The sequence below is a fragment of the Melanostigma gelatinosum genome (genome assembly GCF_949748355.1).
Source record: "Melanostigma gelatinosum genome assembly, chromosome: 2".
NCBI classification, from domain to species: domain Eukaryota; kingdom Metazoa; phylum Chordata; class Actinopteri; order Perciformes; family Zoarcidae; genus Melanostigma; species Melanostigma gelatinosum.
This window is the reverse complement of record NC_136635.1, coordinates 11,419,552-11,437,901: the sequence shown is the minus strand read 5'-3', so window position 1 is coordinate 11,437,901 and position 18,350 is coordinate 11,419,552. Positions and strand designations below refer to the sequence as shown.

Genomic DNA, 18,350 nt, shown 5'->3' with positions numbered 1-18,350 from the left:
GGCAACAGTGTCGGTGAAAGTCTTGTTCTTCCGGTTCATGCTATTAAAGCGACAGTAACCTAAATAACTACTGCTGAGAGCTACGGTTGAAGGTTATCTCATTGCTGATTGTGGTAGCATCTATCCCTCTCTCAACTTTGTTTCTTTTGAAATTGGTTTCTAATTCTTAAAATATGTTGGCTACCCCACTAATTATTGGACTTTAATGAGTATCTGTCCTGATGGGTCGAAAACCCCTGTCAGTGCTGCACAGCTTCAGCTTGTGCAACCTCTTTGTTCAGAGGTCAGATAACTTCCTCAATTTTAGGCTACCCACTCAGACGTCCACCATCATATCCTAATATTTCATTCTTTCTTATCCAGGTATCAATCTCCACTCTGGGAGATTTACCCTGGATGCCTTGGATGAGACTTACAGAGGTGAACCTGATCCCCAGGCGAGGTTATCTGATTGAGCTGCTGTCCATCTGTGCAGACCACCATGGCAGGCCTGGACCAGAGCTTTTCAACCCGGAAACAGTCAGTGTCAAAGGGCAACACTCTTCCACCATACACCCGCTGACCTATGGGTGCGCTTTATGGGCCTCTGTACCAAGTGCTACAATGGCAGGTCACTTGGTGATTGAGGTGAAGGAGGTGAAGAGGGTAAGTGGAGCAGGAGTTCACCCTAAAACTATGTAGTCAGGTTACTAACATCTTAGGTGTTGAGCAGGCCGTGTCCCAGGGTGAAGACACCGTGGAGTGTCACACTTCATCAGTCACAAAAATATGTGTAGCCTATTTTAGGGGATACATAGACTCAGAGACACATCATACTGTCATATTTCCCTGAAAGTCTGCTTGTGACATATTTCTGTTCGTGGTTGAAGTAAGAGGCCTGAACTATTGCGTTCTAAATAGTGTGCTGAAGGGAAACGGTTGATGTGTGTTTCACCATAGTGCTGGTATGGTGCGTCATTGTGTTGGGAAGTGCCTGGTACCAAATCCCACCCTAACTCTCTCCCTGCCCTTGTATGCTGTCATAGCAAATAATTTATTGCCTCTTCTCCACAAGTGTGCTTGTGTAACTGTGAGGCTTTCATTATCTGATTAACAGCTGTTGTCAAGTGCCTGGTGTATTTCAAATCCAGAATAAGAGTTTTGGAGGCTTTGAAGCCCCAGGTGCATGTGAGACATTGTTTTTGTCTTCTTTAAAAGGTCTTTAAAGTGCCAAAGTGTGTAATGAAGCTTGATAGCCTTCACAATATACATTGCAGAATGTCTTGAAAATTGCATGAATACTGGACTTCAGTAGACCTTTTAACTCCAAAGAGACCGTACCTGGTACTTGTATTAAGTCTGTTTTATATAATTCTAACTCTAACCTGGCAATGAAGTCTTCCCAAGATGTAATCGTAATCTAGAAGACATTGCTTATGTTTTCAGGAGCGTCCACTGATGTCGGATCGGGTGTTTTATGAACAGAATTCAGTGGAAGAGTATTGGTTGTTCTGCTTTTGCCAGGCAGTGTGTTTCTAGAAGTCACAAGTTCCCTTTAGGTTGTGAAATCATTCCCGATATTGGCTGATATGAATATCATCTTACCTTTGCAGGAAACCTTAATGTTCGATGTTAAATCTCAATTTTCTTACAAGTCTCTTCTTATAACGCTATGTTTTTAGGCATAATTCCACTTCTATATTTCCTGGAACATACAATAAGAGCTAGGAAATATATACGTATAATAAGACAAAAGGCTAATTCAGGTAATCCAAAATGAACATCTATTCATGTTTATGTGTAGGTCTGAAATACTTATGTTGCCAATATGTCTATGTTGACCTCATCCATGTCTTTTTGATTGGAAATAGCACATGCTCTTCCTAACCTGCTGGCAAATTGCCTGCTCAGCCTGCTCAGAGATAAATGACTGTGTGTTAAGAGTTAGTTGAGCCCAGGTGTCTGCTTTCTCCCTGTCAGCTAGCCAAGTGGTGAGTATCCATGTAAGCCCGTCTCATGGTCATCATCCAACATGGCGGCCTACCTTCCACTAATTGTCTGGTTCCCACAGTTCTGCCTGCCCTCACAATCTCTGAAAAATCCCCTTGCTCAGGCTCATCTATCAGCCAGTGACCTTGTCAAGGTGCATCGCATGAGTAACTTCCCTGCTTCCCTTGGTGGAGCGAATCGCTTGTTAATTACTTATAAGCTGACCCACCCTCCCCACACAAGTACACACAAATACCAGAAACAAATAAACAAACAAAGGCAAGGTATTAAACAGAGGCAACTCCAGAGTCCACAATGGTCCAATACATGCAAAATCCCACCGGGCCCTCTGATGGACTTTTACGTCTGCAGAGAGATAAACCCATTACATACTCCTTGGTTTTTAATTCAGCTTAGATATTTTAATATGCATGGCTATCATCCAACAGTTTAAATAGTTAAAGATGGCACAGGGCAGTTATCTTCTGTTAATTACTTGTACTACATTATCTGAGATTGAAACCAGTGACATAATGTACACATTTTAATACTTGCGATGTCATGCTAAGAACCGTGCCGACTTGTTAAAAAGGTGCAAATGCTGTCATACTTGACCTTATCATCCACTCTCTGCTCTACACTTATCATTGCCCCAATTTCCATTTTTCTCTATTTTTCCTCTTTATTTTTCTCTTACAAAAGAATAACCCTGCAGCTGAAACGATAGATTTATGAGTCGAGCCACATAAACGAATTATTATCAATATTAATAATAATAATAATACATTTTTCATTGTGAAAATGCACAAAATCATTGCAATATTTAGCTAAATTTCAATTAAAAAATCCTCAATTGTGAGGATTTGCTGCTTTTCCTTGTCAGATGTGATAATGACTGAAATATAATCTGCTATGTGGACAAAAATGTCTGCCATATAAACCAACTGATTCATAAATTACCAAATGAAGAATATAATTGGCATATTAATCATTCGGAAAACGTTTCCTTACTTTTAAACATTGAGTTAGAATCAGGCTGCATACTTTAAAACAAACTTGCCCCAGTGAGCTTCTCTTCATTCAATTAGAATGCTATCGTTGTTTTATCTGCCTGCTTGATGTCACTGACTTTGCGAAAACTCTCGCATCACCAGAAAAAGAAGGTTGGTTCGTGAACTGCCGCTGTTATCTTTCCATATCACTTAATGAACAGCTTCATATCACACACCAAAGACCGCAGCAATCAATCAAAGCGAGTTTGCATTTGTGGTGTTGAGCTATCCGAGGTCGGTAATCCCCTCTTATGTGGAATGCGTGTGCTCCGTCTCAACCTAATGGTAGCAGCAAAAGAGAAACGCTACATTCTTCCGGGAATGCTGAGTTTATGTCAGTAGAGAGCGAGTCACTGCGATAGAACTGGGTCTCTGTTGATGATGGAGTGGTCTATTGTCATCAGAGTGTGTTTATGTTACACACACTCACAGTCTAGGAGGAGCAACATGACTTTAAAAAGCACAGTCAAACAAAGAATCCACTTTGTTTCAATTGGGGATACATTGCGCAATATTTGGCTTGAAGCCATGCATGCCAGATCTCAAATACTAATTAGAGGCATGTTAAACTGTGTGACCCTTTGCTTTTGAGATACCGTTTAGGCTGTTTCATTAGTGCTGACAAATAACAGGCAACCTGTCTCAGTAATGAATTTAATTGCTTGGACACAAAAGGTTGATGCAATTGTTTGTCTCACAAAAGATGTTTGAAAGGAATTATGTTATTATTATTGTCATTTTAATCCTGAAATGGTAACTAGCCTTTAAAAATACAACTAATTATCAGCAAATCATTACAATACAAAAGCTGAACTTTTTGTCATCCTGGGATTGAGAGAGTTGCAGTGAAGCGGTATTTCCCTGCAGTCACATTCTGTGCTGATTGTGGTCATTTTTACATTTTCCCATCATTATGAACATACCTCAGAGTCATCCCGTAAACTTGTGCTGGTCTACTCTCAGAATGAGGCTCTAGGGTATGACAACAGACAGTAACCGCTAGAGATATCTGAAATGTTTTCTGATGATGCTTACGCCCCGGCCACAGCTGCTAGGGTGTGACAGCCCGGAAGAGGTTGTGGTTTACTGTAAAGAACTGATAAAGCCCGGCCTTGATCCTGATGCACAGGCACCTGCTGGCATGAGACATCGGCTGTTCAGCAAAATTAAACAACAGACTTTTAACACCACTGACATGGGTAATGTGTTTCATAAAGAAATGGTTTAGAATTAAATTGATTTGTAAACTTGTGACATTTATAATGTTTTAATTTATGCATCTTTATGCAGGTTTTCAAATTATTATGTCCATCTTTGATTTGGTCAACGCCACCTTTATTTGAAAACAAATGTAGAAATAGACAAATATCAAAGTAACAGAATAGTTAAAAAAAATATTGAAAATGTATAATATATAATTTATATATTTTTCTTATGGTTAATAAAGCCCATTAAAAAACCTGTCATAAAATGAATTCTACCAAGAAGTATCATCTGTGTAGCCAAAGTCGAATGTAGTTTAATTCTCTCGGCCACAGAGCTCCATTGTTGTCCAGAAACTAATCAACACATCAATGAGCCACATCTTCATTACAATAAACACGGACACTGTACTTTATTTTGAGTCACATACACAAACACTGTCCTTCTTCCGTAAATACTCACGAGTGAACCAAAGGTGTCTTACTCCGCAGCTGAAAATAATCCCAGACAAAAACGCTGTTTATGTCTATTTGAGAAACCTTTGCTGAAAACTCTGGTGCCCAGCTGTTTTAGCAAATTACTTCATGTATTTCTTTCATTTAATTGTTATAAATCAGCTGGGATCTGTTGACAACATCAAAGAATCTGAATATTGTCGTCCTTTTTCTTTAACGACAGTCAGTATGCAGTAGCTATTTAGTTGAACCTGCGTATTGATATTCCTTTTTTTTCCTATTGCATTTGATCCACGAGCCTCCAGCTTTGAACGTATATGCATACAGGAGAGGGGGGGGGGGGTCTTTTGTTTTGAAAGGTGATCATCATCAACAACAAAAAGAGAGCTGGTGTGTGTGAAAGATCACTGGACCAGTGTTGTGTCTGACACATGAACCATGGAAATGCCCGCTCTCCCACAGATCTTTCTTCTCTGTTTCTTATCTCCTGTCTGATATGCAACACTTTGAAGAGCGCTTGGAGAAGATGTGGGAGAGAATTAAAAACTGACGACTGTTGTTTTTTATGTGGGCGATAGGGAAGAGGAACAATGTACATGCTGTTTAAAGCAGTGTTTGCCATCGTCTTGAAGATGAATTCACTGTACGTATAATGTGAATGTTTCCAAATGTGTAAAGCAATGAGTGATGATGGCCAGTGCGTTCAGATTTTATTATCTTAGCGAGCAGAAGCCTGGCTGTCACTAATGTCCAAATAGTGCTCTGAGAAAGTAGCAAAGCAACACAGAGAAATAATTGTTGTGCCTGACTTTTGTTTTAAATAGTAACCATTTCCTAGAGGCCACAGGCAGATAGGAGGGAAATGATAAAACATTACAACACACCGCTGTTATGTTTTTGCACGTATCAGTTTGTTTCCATGCCCACACATAGACGTGAAGGACTGGGCCTTTCTTTTACGCAACTGTCAGCACATCAAAATAACATCTGTTGCACTTCGGCAGTCCTCTCCTGCATCGTATCACATTCATTTTAATATATATTATTCATATTTACTTAATAAATCCTGTTTTTTTAAATCAATGGTGCTCCTGATTTAAAAAAAGAAGCAGCTTAATAAACGGTCGTATCACCAGATGCAGTAGCATGAATACAGATGTTTATTAAAACGGGAAAACAATTCATTTTTCACGTGGCTCTGCCAGGTCACATATCTGCATAGTTTATCACGGCTTTCTGGCTGAAAGAAATCCTTTTCAGATTCCCTCTTACTCCTCATGCTGTAGAAAGTTTGAGCCGGGTTTTATTTCTTGTTCAGGGTCAGAGGCAGTATTGACCATTTCCCTTCTTGTGCACAGCGATGTTGTTTTAAACCCTGAGTAAACCACAGATTGATCTCAAGAATGGGTGTATTTGGGGACCGCCATCCGTCATAGGAGCCGAAAGGGTTGTTTTCTCCCGGCCCCGTCACCTTTGATGAATCCCTGCAAAAGACTCCGCTGGGGAAGGCACGGCCAGCATTTGCCTTGGCTCAGAGGCGCTGCATTTTCTCTCCCTCTCTACAGATACTTTTAACTGTGCCACAACCTTTTGTACATGCAGCACATTACTTTAGTTTGTGTTTGTTTGTAGTGGGTGGAACGCAGCAAGTTTTTACAAATTGTTTTGGGAGATATTAATTTTCTCTGCTACTATTTTGAAGTCAGCTACGTGGACATCCCCTGAGTGACTGGGTGTTCCTCAGGGGTGTGTTTCTGCCTTTGCACTAGTTTATTTCCCAGAATAGGGTAAGTCAGAGAGCAATTCATCTTCTCCATGACCACAAACCACCCAGATTAATCTGTCTTTAGCTTTTAGGAGCATGTGTAGGGTTATGACCTGTTGTAATCAGATACGCTCCGACTGTAAGATTGTCATATATTCTCTTGTTTTGCAAAAACTAGGGACATAGACTGCATTTTATTGTAGTCTTACGCTGCCAGTACGCCTCTTCTTTAAGGCCCATGTAACGTGTGGGGGGGTCGTCATTGACCTACTATCAAGCTGTTTTCACTGCTGGTGCAGGCCATTGGTTTTGCACAAACATCCTTAATGTTCAATATCTAATAATCAATACACTTGACGCTGCAGTTTCTTTCGGGCTGCAGCAAGATCTCCATCGACTAAACTTAAAAGAGGACGGTCACTGAAACTTGAATTAAGAATTATTTCAATTATTATTATTATTATTTGAATTGAATTATTATTATCCTTATCCTTAAGAGGGTGTTGAAGTGACATTGTGCAATCATCAATGGCACCTCAGCAGTTTGCCGTCTGATTTCATCACTCTTACAGTGACTTCAGACTTCTCTTTCTCCTTTTGTATACTTTTTTCCTTTTCTTTTCCTATTTCTAGTGTGTCCCCCCCCCCCCCCCCTCCTCCACCCGTCACTTCTTTATAAGTTGAATTAGGGGTCACTGACGTTGACTGGAATCTGAGACTAATATTCCAGATGGTGATGACAGGAACTGGCTAACACTATTCACCTCACAGCATCGTCCCTGGTCTTCTGTCTTTACAGTGTATTTTTTAATGTCATCTCAAACAGGAATGCTTGATATTGAATGAAATCACTTCGTGAAACGAATTCTCCAGTGGCTAATTTATCATGATCCATCATGTTGTGGTCTAAATGGTGAAGGTGTCCAACGGGTCATTAGTTCAGGGGTAAAGAAAGTCATTTTATTTGACGGACAGCTGGAGGCTTACTTTTGCGTTTGCTGTTTTTCTGTCATAAAAAGGGTTTCTCATTCAGTAATGTCCAGCAAATACAGATTGATAAATATGATTTGATAAACATGAACACGGCCAACTGTTCAGTAATTCAAGATCTCCAATATGATGTTTTCGCCATTTCATAATCTATAGTAATCCAATATGTAATCACTTTTTTAAAAATCTTACTGTATTGACTTTGTCAGTAATACTAACAGTGACATGAGTTTCCAGAGTGCTGTTGTCTCGTCACAGGTCAACTATCAGTGACTGTTACGCTACACTGAATGTAGCGCAGTATATTTTTAAAGAGCAACTTTGTCACATTTTTAAGTTTTCAAGAAAAGGATGAACTCGACTGCTGATCTGACAAATATTATAATGTGAAAAGATCCACAGCAACTGTCTTGAATTTATAGGCATACTCCAACTTACTGCATTCCTCTGTAGTTCCACATCGAGTTAAGCTTGAGTTAAGGTCAAAACCTCTATCTCTTAAGCACTCACTCTCTCTCTCTCACACACACACACACACACACACACACACAGACTCCCCCTCTCCTCGACTAATAAATAATGCTTCTTTTGTGTGATGTGGCTTTGTTCCAAGGCCGTGCAGTTTATGCGTGTTGCTTTTAGCGAAACAGTACTATTCACAAAAGGGAAAGTTTTTTACATTTTGAGTAGGCTAATAATTAATTAATCTGTATATTCATTAATTGTGATTCAATCCAGTCATTTAAATATCTTGTTGCATTCAATATATTGAATAAAAAACTGTTGGATGTATAAACATATACATATAAGATCTAACCATATACTCAGACGTGTCGTCTCTTGTGTTCATAGCGTTGCCTTATCCATTTGGTAACTTATTTTGAAAGTGGGGTATATTTCATAAAAACACATGAGTCAGAGGAGTCAGAAATGATGATGAACGGCTGAGGTCAATAGTGTACAGATAAAATGTTTTTTTCAGTTTTGCTGTTCTTAAAATTGAATTTAGAAAAATAAACATATTTTATTTAGCTCTGAATATCTGTACTGTTACAGATATGCAGGATGTGTTGACTCACAAATTGAAAATTAAATATTACATTTTTACAAATCTCTGAGCCATACAAAACAATTAATTACAATTAGAATATGCACTTACATGGACAGCTACAAGATGTGAACTTTTTCTAACTAGTCTTCTACTTACTAACTAATACTCATGTGGCTGTTTAATTGCTTCTCGTGTGTCAGCACAGTCACCTCTCTCCGTCTTGCACACACTTATTCATACGCGCTAACACAAACATTGAATATAAGCAACGCTTGAACTTGGACAAAGAATGAAGAGCAACACCCGCTCATGCAAATGTGACATTAGTCAGAATCTACGCAGAAGTGCAGTCTGTGCTGACCGGGGCAAGGCAAGGGAGTCATCTCCTTCTCAGCCTCCCTCGCTCCTCCCCCTGTCCAATGAGTTATGCAGTATTTGAGCCTTCAGGAGAGGAAGGAAAGTCAGACATTATAGAGACAGAGGGACAAGGCACTGTTTCCCGAACAGACTCCCACTCCAAACCCACTGCCGATACCCAGGGAGCGTGAGATTCGGCGTGCACATTTTGGTCATCGACGCTAATGCATTTATTTTTATTCTTCAGTTCTTGACTTGTGGTGGGAAAGATGGCTCTTATAGCATGTTGTGACCGCTGATGTTTGCTTCTTCAGTTAACTGTTTTTAGGTGTTTTGTTAAACTTTCAGGAGACTTTACAGTTCATCACTGTGTGACTTTTTAAGCTGTGTCTTCCACCGGACTAACATCGCTCCTTCTTTGGACTGTCTCGATCTACCTTCACCAATGCTGACCGAACCGTGTGGAGCCATGTCGATGGGGTCAGATGTTCGAGATCTGACCCTCTTATCTCCAGCGCCTCCTGTGCCGTCCTTACCAGGCGCTGGTGGCGGCTGTGGGATGTCCGTTGGTGGTGGCCAGTGGACCCAGCTGCTGGACCTCCACCCTGGCACTCCCTACAGCTCCCTGCCCTCCCTGCCCTCCCACCACTCCCTCATCAAGCAGGAACCAGGTTGGGGGACCACTGATCCAATAGAGGACCCTCACTGTGGACTCGGGGCCTTCACAGTGCACTTCTCGGGCCAGTTTACAGGCTCGGGCCCCTGTCGAGTCGGGGCCTTCGGAGAGCCAACTGGAGGTCAACCACTGATGTTTCCTAATGGAACCTACCTGCCCGGCTGTATGGACAGTCCTCCTGCACCCAGGAACCAGGGTAAGCCTGCTCATTACCCCTCCCACCTCTGTCTTCTCTCATCAGCTTCATGTTTTGTCAGGACACCAACACATGACGAACAGATGTTTTCACACACTAATCAATAAAATCCAGATTGTTTTTTGTGTTTCTCCTGCTGCATGTGATCATGATGTAACTTCGTGTTTCGGGGTTGTCAACAGTGTTGTGTACTTAGCAGGATGTTCCGTGCTGTACTGGGTCATTCTGTCCCATGTCAGGAACAAGCTTGACAGCTTTCTGGTGATGCTCTGGCAGACATATAACAATTCCTTTGCACTGGGCTTTGCAGCAGAAATGAAAGTTTTCAGTCACTGGCAGAGTCACAACGGCCGTTACGGCATCAGCATAAATATATGCAGGTAGATCATTGGTAAGGTTTCACCAGGTCTTATTACTGCATTAATTCTTTCTCCATTTGTCAAATGCGATGCCAATAGTTATGAACTTTTGAATGGTATCTCTAATGCATCCATATGAAATTCAAGTACATTGTATTTTCAAGTATTTTATAATACTTTATGCACACACAGACCTTTGTCCTGCACGTCGTTTTCTACAATTAACAATATATCTGTGACAGTTTTAAAAACACAAGCTTGTCTAACAGCAGCAATGACATACAGATAGCACTAGCACTGGTTCACAGCAACCATAATGGTAATCCAGTATCGCGTATTCATACCAACCAAGTTCATACAAAATACACATGTGTAAATAACCTGTTGAGCTGCTGCTGTCAATGTTGCAGTCGTCATACAAGCTGTAGGGAACTTAACTTAGGGAGACTTAATGCATCCAGTGAATTGATGTGAGCCAAAGACAGGAGGCAAGGATGCGGAATGCGCTCATCAGCTGATTGTAAATAAATGACAACGTTTTGCATTTAAACGTGTTGTTTTATGTTATATGGAAAAATGGAAATTGAAAACATTTGACCACAAGTGCAAACCTTTATTTCCAAGTATTTCTCTCAGAGAATTCCTAAAACAAAAACTAAGAATCAAGTGGAACATTTTGAAGTGATGAACTGTGAATCTTCGGGCCTGATTTTCTACTCCAAACAGTACTTCTGGGATCTTTTAATCCCAACAGACCTGCACAAAACAGATAAGAGGGAGTTCAACTGTTATTTATCTGGAATCTTAATCTGAAGTCAAACTTCATCTCTGTTTCCTGGATGTGATCGATCTACGGTTGCTGTAAACAACGCTTGATTGTCGTCTATTGGGGCTCACTACTCAGATGTCAGGTTTAAGGCTGCATGTGTCTGCTGATGTGAATTTCAGAGTCAGTATGCAGTGAGTCTTTCGTTGTTTGCTCAGTGGAATGTCATTTTTGATGAAGTGACAGAATACTCAGTGTAGTGCTCTGCAGGCTGCAGGGATTTAAGTAAGAATTTGTGAGTCATTTTTCTTCAGAAACCTTTCAACAGGCCTGACTCAGGCAATAGCAACCTGTCTATGCTGTGCATGTAAAATAAACATGTGTTGCATATGCTTCTATCATCATTTTCACATCGCTTTCTCAAATGCAACATTCTTCTTTAACTTTCCATCTACCCCCCCCCCCAAAAAAGAGACGTAACAATTTATTGCTGTCTTATAATGTCAATGAGTGAAGAAATTAATGAATTTAATCAGCATACATTCAATTCATCACTTCTCAACCTTGTTTTTCTACTGAGCATATTCTCCAGTACCTCATCTCAGTCTGTCTGTGGTGTTTTTGCCAAATTTCTTTTTCCACCTGCCATAAATACTGAAACCACAAGGCCAAAGATAGATGGTGGGGATATGTTACAAGGAAATAGGATTGACTAGTTTGATGAATGTCTCTCTGTGGTAACCCTGCAGGGTCTAAGATCTATTACCAGGTAACTGACCAGATACTGCAAGCTTTGTTTGCGAGATCTAATGACTCAACCAGGCAAATAACATCATTTAAATGTACTATTGCTTCTCTCTTTGTTTTCCTTTTTTTAGGCTATGGAGCAGTGGGTTTAGACAGCAACCCCAGTTATGGTCACACTCCGTCTCACCACACCCCTCAGCTCTCCAGCCTGTCCTTCAAACACGAGGACACTCTGTCACCGCCAAACAACATAGGTAACTGTCTCCATCCTGAAGCCTTTTCACGAAATTGACTCGCAGACTGGAAGACTGTCATGTCACGGCAAGGTTATATAAGTAACCCATCATTTGTCATATCACAACAGAATCACTGTTCTCCATTTTTCCTTCATCTCTCGCCGTCTCGCATTCATAAACGCAGGCATACGTAAACACAGCCTCCCTCTCGCTCTTTAAGCATCTACGTATGGTTAATGACTTTAGGAATGATAACTTGAGGAAACAGCTTCATGTGACTCTGCAGGAATGTCAAAAACTGTCTGGGGACCAATATACTATATGAACCTGAAACGGACCACTGTTTGTGATTGACCCGTTCTCTCTTTGAAGCGTCTGTGCATGCATGTATGCATATGTCTTAATATTCATTTAAAAAATGTGTTTTTGTGTTTTGTGTCTGCTCTAAAGAAACTTGAAATATACATCAAATACAACATAAACATTTTTGGGGGAGTTTTCAGCTTAATACTGGATAGTACGCTGTAAAAGGGCAATGAAAACCTGAACTTTGAAAACTAGAAATTTACATAAACTATTTGTCAATTGCCAAAATGAATTATCAACTATTTCAATAATTGATGAATCATTGAATCATTTCAACTAAAAGTGGGAATATGTGTCTGTTTTCTTTGTCTTCTGTGGTGATGGTTGGACAAAACAAGCCATTTAACTATGCCAGCTCCTGGAAAAATACATTTTAGAGACCAAAACAATCTATTAATTATATCGAGAAAATAAGCAACTTTTGTGATTGTATTTTTAGTTGATCAGCAGTACCCTGCTCCTCCTCCCATGTTTGGTTGCCACAATCCATCAGAATCCTGTCCGAGCAGCCAAGCTCTGCTGCTGAGAAACTACAACAGGTACATTTATTTGATTCTTCACGCGCCGATTGTTGCTTTATTTGACTCCCGCTACCTCGAATCTGCTCTTGTTACAATTCCACTCTTCCCAAACGTTTTTTAGACTCCTCACTCATCAATTAATGTCAGATTCTTTCCACCGACGCCACATGCAGCTCCCTCACTTGCTGGTAATTTTTAGAAGTGTGAACTCTCTCTGATCCGACGCTAAGCCCTGCGTCTGCCTCTGCATTGTCTGGATCCTGAATCCTAATTTGTTCTGAGGTTAAGTGCTGCCCACTGGTGCTCAGCAGGCCAAAACAAACACTGAGCGATCTACTGCTGATGTGTCTGAGTCCACCCTGAGGAAAAATGAGGGGAAAAGTAAAAGAGACAAGTTCAGTGAAAGTTAAGTGGGGGATGTGGTGTAGAGGCTGGGAATCTGCTCGTTGTAACCTCTGAATGGGCTTCCAACTTGTTTTCACTTTGATGCAAAACATCTCAAAGGGTAAATTAGGATGAAATTCTTTGAATGCCGCTCCGCGATGTTGTTGGAGAAAAGGAACATGTGCAACCCAAATACTGGAACAGAAGTTGATAAGAGGAAGGAAGACGTTGCTGCTGTTAGAGCTTCATGGCATGAGCTGGAAACCCTCAAACAAACACAGAGACATGCACACGCACACGCTCTCACATACACAGCGTGAATATGTGTTCGATATCAGTGAGTCTTTCCACAGTTTAACATAGCTCAGAGCTGATTAGCGAGCCATCACGATCCTTCCTTCAAGGACTTCTCAAGGAATGCCGTCCAGAATTCCCCCGAAACTGGTTCCCGCCTTTAATGATACTGAGGACAGAGTGATGTCATGCACTGGTCCATGGTGTACTAGGCACGGAGGCACTCACCCCCGCAGAGTGCTGCATCTCCAAGTGTGTGTGTTTCTGTTCAATGTGTGTGTGTGTGTGTGTGTGTGTGTGTCTGCGGTAGTGTGATCTGCCAAGGTAAAGAATGGCTCTGAGCCCATGTTTTTTAATGAAGCCAGTGAGGAGTGTGGTGGGTGGACAGGATGTGTTAATAAGCGAGCAATTTGGAGTTTCCCCTGAATGAAACGTCTTCATTATCCTTACAAAGGAAGAGAAATGACAGGAAGATAAATAAGATACATTTTCCCTTTCGTCGTTCATAACCTCAGAGCTGACCTTGTTCTATAACCCTTTGATTGGACATTTTTAGTTGCCTTGAAATGTCACAAACCAAATAAAGAGTGAAAATCTAGTTTTTTTACTGTGCTGTGTGTTTCACTCAGTGATAACCTGTACCAAATGGCATCTCAGCTCGATTGTGTGACATGGAACCAAATGAACAACCTGGCATCTTCCATTAAGAGGTGAGCCTTTGTTTTACATTTAAATTACATGCTGTATTCTTCAGCGTTGACCAATGTTTGTGGTGGTGCAGAGGAGGAGGAGGAAGAGGAGGGTTTGACCAGATGGCTGTTGGCCTACTGCCAAGGGAAATCAGGATGTGGAGAAGACTGTATTCATGTTTGTGTGTGTGTTTGTGTGCAGTCTTGTGCTTCTATTGTATGTTTTAAAGACAATTTTGGCAAAGTAAAGGCCCTTCAGTTTTCGAGTTAAGTCGTGATAAGGATGTAATTGTAATTATAAAGTGTATGTGAGTGACTTTTCTCATGTAGATTAAACTCTTTGTGGTTTTAGCCTTCACTATATTGAACTGAATGAGCACAATTTAGAATGTATCTGTTTACCAACCGCATCTAACGGCCTGTCTGACAAATCTATCAAATTATTTGTTTTGCTAAAACTCTGCACTCACACTTTTCAGTGTATTAATTAATCAATCTAATTTTGCTCCTGCCCGACAGTGGCCATCCACCCAGCTATGAAAGTGACTCCCCAGCCCCTCCTCCACCCATGCTCGTCAGTGCCCAGTACCACATACACACACACGGCGTCTTCAGAGGACTTCAGGTCAGTCAGAGCCAACACACATGCAATACATAAATACAAGTGAATTTCTCGACTACAAAGCCCTCTGACTTCTCCTTCCTAAAGGATGTTCGACGCGTTGCTGGTATTGCTCCACCAGCTGTGAGGTCATCATCAGAGGCCAATGAAAAGCGTCCATTTGTATGTGCTTATCCTGGCTGCAGCAAGAGATACTTCAAACTGTCACATCTGCAGATGCACGGCCGCAAACATACAGGTGAGAGGATTTTACTTTTGCCTGCCCGGGCCTCAAGCTGCTGCTTTTTATAGATTACAATGAGAAATACGCACAGGCTGTGGAGGTCGAGTTTAAAAAAGATTAAATCGGGATGGCGTATTCGGTGGGAGTAACAAGTGTTCGTGCTCAGGTTTGAATGTGTGCAGCTGTGTTGAAAGTAGATTGATAAAGCTGTTGATGTGGGTGGTATACTTTGCAGGAGAGAAGCCCTACCAGTGTGATTTCCCAGACTGCGGCCGCAGATTCTCTCGTTCGGACCAGTTAAAGAGGCACCAGCGCAGGCACACAGGTACACCGGTGTCAAGCTACTGTAAGAGTTTCCTCCAGGGCCGTACCACTGAGATCATGACCTCAGTCTTTAAAAAGACAACACGTTTCACATTATAAAATACTTTAAAACACCAGGTGGGTATTTTATAGGCAGATTCAAGTGTTTTTAGATTCAGTATATTTAATTTGACTACTTTTAGGCCGATAAATAAATAAATGTAGGAATTTGTATATTCCCATCAGGGTTGTATTCCCGGCAGTTTGAAGAAGGCCTACCAGAAAATGTAACAGCTAACTAAAATAATACAAGATGACACTACAGCTGTACCAAAAGATTCAATTTGTTATTATGTGTGATTTTTAAATGACTTGAATTTAAAAATTGTTTTTTCAACGAAACAAAAACAATATGTTTGGACTGTAAAATCTCCCTGAACAATTTTTATTTGTAATGATTTAAACCTCCACAGTGATCGATCATCTCATTGTGTATTTAAACCTTTGACCCTCACCTCACCCTCTCCTCATGTCTGTCTCAACAAACAAACAACCGTTTGCACCTCTGTGTAGGAGTGAAGCCCTTTCAGTGCGAGACCTGTCAGAGAAAGTTTTCACGGTCAGATCATCTTAAGACGCACACTCGGACTCATACAGGTAAAACAAGTGCGTATGCCTTTATTTCCTACCATTCTTTTCCCAATGAGATGTTTTTGTTGGCACACCTTACTTTAATCCATGTACAACAAAACACAAGTTTCCATGAGTTGAATTAACTCTAAAGCAATGATTTCTCTTGTTTTTCCTCGTTTGTCAGGTGAGAAGCCCTTTACCTGCCGCTGGTCCAACTGTCAGAAGAAGTTTGCCCGCTCTGACGAGCTGGTGCGCCACCACAGCATGCACCAGAGGAACCTGACCAAGCTGCAGCCTGCCATCTGAGGACGGAGAGGAAGGTGACATTATGTCGTGCCAGCTAGTGCAGGAGGACGCTGGAGCCTGGTCAGCGGTTGTGGTGCCTTGCCAGACTCGCTGAAGTGGTGAGCCCAGCTGATGCCTCCCTTTGCCAGCCACTCAGACAGAGACTCTGATGAACCCCAGATCTCCCTGATGCAACTAGAACTAGTTCTGGTTATTTGACTTAAAAACTGAGCGGGTACAATGCCACAGTAATCCTGAGCCAAGAAGAAGATTGTTTTTTATGTGAGATCAGGAAAATGTTGATACACTCTTTTGGATATTTTAGTACACTTGCACTGGCTTCTTTTTTGATTGTTAAATTCTGTCACCTTAGAAATGTGCTGGACAATGTAAACTGGATTCAGGAAATAGACAATGTGTCTTTTTTTGTCTATTAAATTGAGATTTTTTGATTTGGGAAATGTGAAAATCTTAATATTCATACAGTATATATACTCTCTAAATTGCTTTGTACATATGTGGTGTATTTGCTTACATTTATAGACGTTCCTTTTGTATTTTCTATGTTTTTTTCTAAGTTCATAAAATGTTGATTCACGTTGTTGTCTTTTAAGAGTGTGTGCTTGTGTGTGTGTGTGTGTTAGTGAGTGAGAAAGAGAAGAGGTGTTGGTGTTGTCAGGTTAAGAGGCCACCTATGAGTGGTGGTGGTGGGGGATGAGGGGGGGGATGACAGACAGTGAAACAGCACCCAGCTGCAACTCTGACAGGGTGCAGGTCTCACCCTCCTAAATCTGTGACACACATCTTCATAACTAGGAACATCTGGAGCCCAGTAAATCTCATTAGAAAAGACACATACCTCAGTGTCAGCTGGCTGTACTTCACTGACTGCCCCTTCTACATAAGCTGGGCCCCGACATGCGCGTACACACACACACACACACACACACACACACACACACACAAAAGCGCATACATTAAAGTCCCAATTGTAAATAATATCCTCCAGTTTGGAATGGTATTTTACATCACCGAGCCACATGATGGCAGTATCAGCCTTTTCAGTCCAGCTGATGGGAGTTGAGCTGTGAGTGCTGGAGTGTGACTGATCCCATAATACTGCTTTCATTCTTAATATGGTACATATTCACACCAGTCTTGCCCTGAGTGGCCACAATAAATATGTTAAAATCAACGAAAGTGAGAAACAGGAAGGCGCGTTCAGAGCATGGCCCTGCCCCATCAAATATGCATGATGTGGATGGAGTTGTGAGTCAAGTCTATCGGAGATGAGATGATTCAGCTACAGCAGGTAGGTTAATAAAATATGACTCAATGTATGAAGAATAGAGCAGCTGCATGGCTCTGTGGGCTAATGATGTCACTGGAAAAGCAATGTAAACACGCACATGGTATATTTAGCTGGCGGCTACATGTTCACACATAGAAACTGCAACATACATTCACTGAAGGCATTCTCTCAAACTCATAAACACACACTTACGTACACACTTTTGCTTCTGCATTGCTGCTTTTATTTCCATAAAAGATCCTGACACTTTCCAAACGAACAGAAAGATTAAAATGCCGTTCTGCTATTTCAGGGTCACAGACTCATATGAAGTGGTGATTCGGGCTGTTTTCCAATCCACTAAATGGCTAAGAGAAGTACTAGCTCTGTGATCTGGTTTTTTTTCAGCTTCTTAATTCAATGCACTTTGATTAAGAACGGCTTCTCTTTGTTCTCTCGCTGCAGGGGCCCCAGGAGGAAGAGGAAGATCAGAGGGACAGCGGAGTTCAACATTTTACTCACTCCAGTTCACTCTTAACTGGAGTCTGCCAAGGCTGTGCGGTGCGTGAGGAACCCATGCTTTAAACATCCTCATACATTACTGCGCATCATTATCGCACACGTTCAAAGAAACATCACTCCTTCATGGATCTCCCTGATCCACATTCCTTCAATAGATTTCTGATCAGAGATAGTGGGAGAAAGTACCTGATCGCCCCACAAATGTCTGCACTCAGTCCCATTCTGCCAAACGTTACCACCAATCTGAATGCATGAACACACACATATACACGCATACACACTTGCATGCACACACGCCACCAGATGCCCCCTCAGCTGTACTTCTGGCTGTTTGCCTTTAAGGGGTGTCAGCGTGGGTAATCTCAGGTGACGCACACCTGGTAACGCACGGCCCGA

At 41.4% G+C, this 18,350-nt stretch overlaps 1 protein-coding gene across 1 annotated transcript; it reads left to right on the top strand.

The window, feature by feature from the left end:
* Positions 1-9,286: 9,286 nt before the first annotated feature.
* wt1b (WT1 transcription factor b) lies at positions 9,287-16,405 on the top strand (the record flags this gene model as incomplete). Its single annotated transcript, XM_079290295.1, has 9 exons — positions 9,287-9,713; positions 11,717-11,839; positions 12,627-12,726; positions 14,016-14,096; positions 14,595-14,700; positions 14,785-14,935; positions 15,156-15,245; positions 15,797-15,889; positions 16,041-16,405. 9 exons carry the CDS (start codon positions 9,287-9,289, stop codon positions 16,160-16,162), a joined length of 1,293 nt encoding a protein of 430 aa, XP_079146421.1. The 3' UTR covers positions 16,163-16,405.
* Between the last annotated feature and the right edge of the window lie 1,945 nt (positions 16,406-18,350).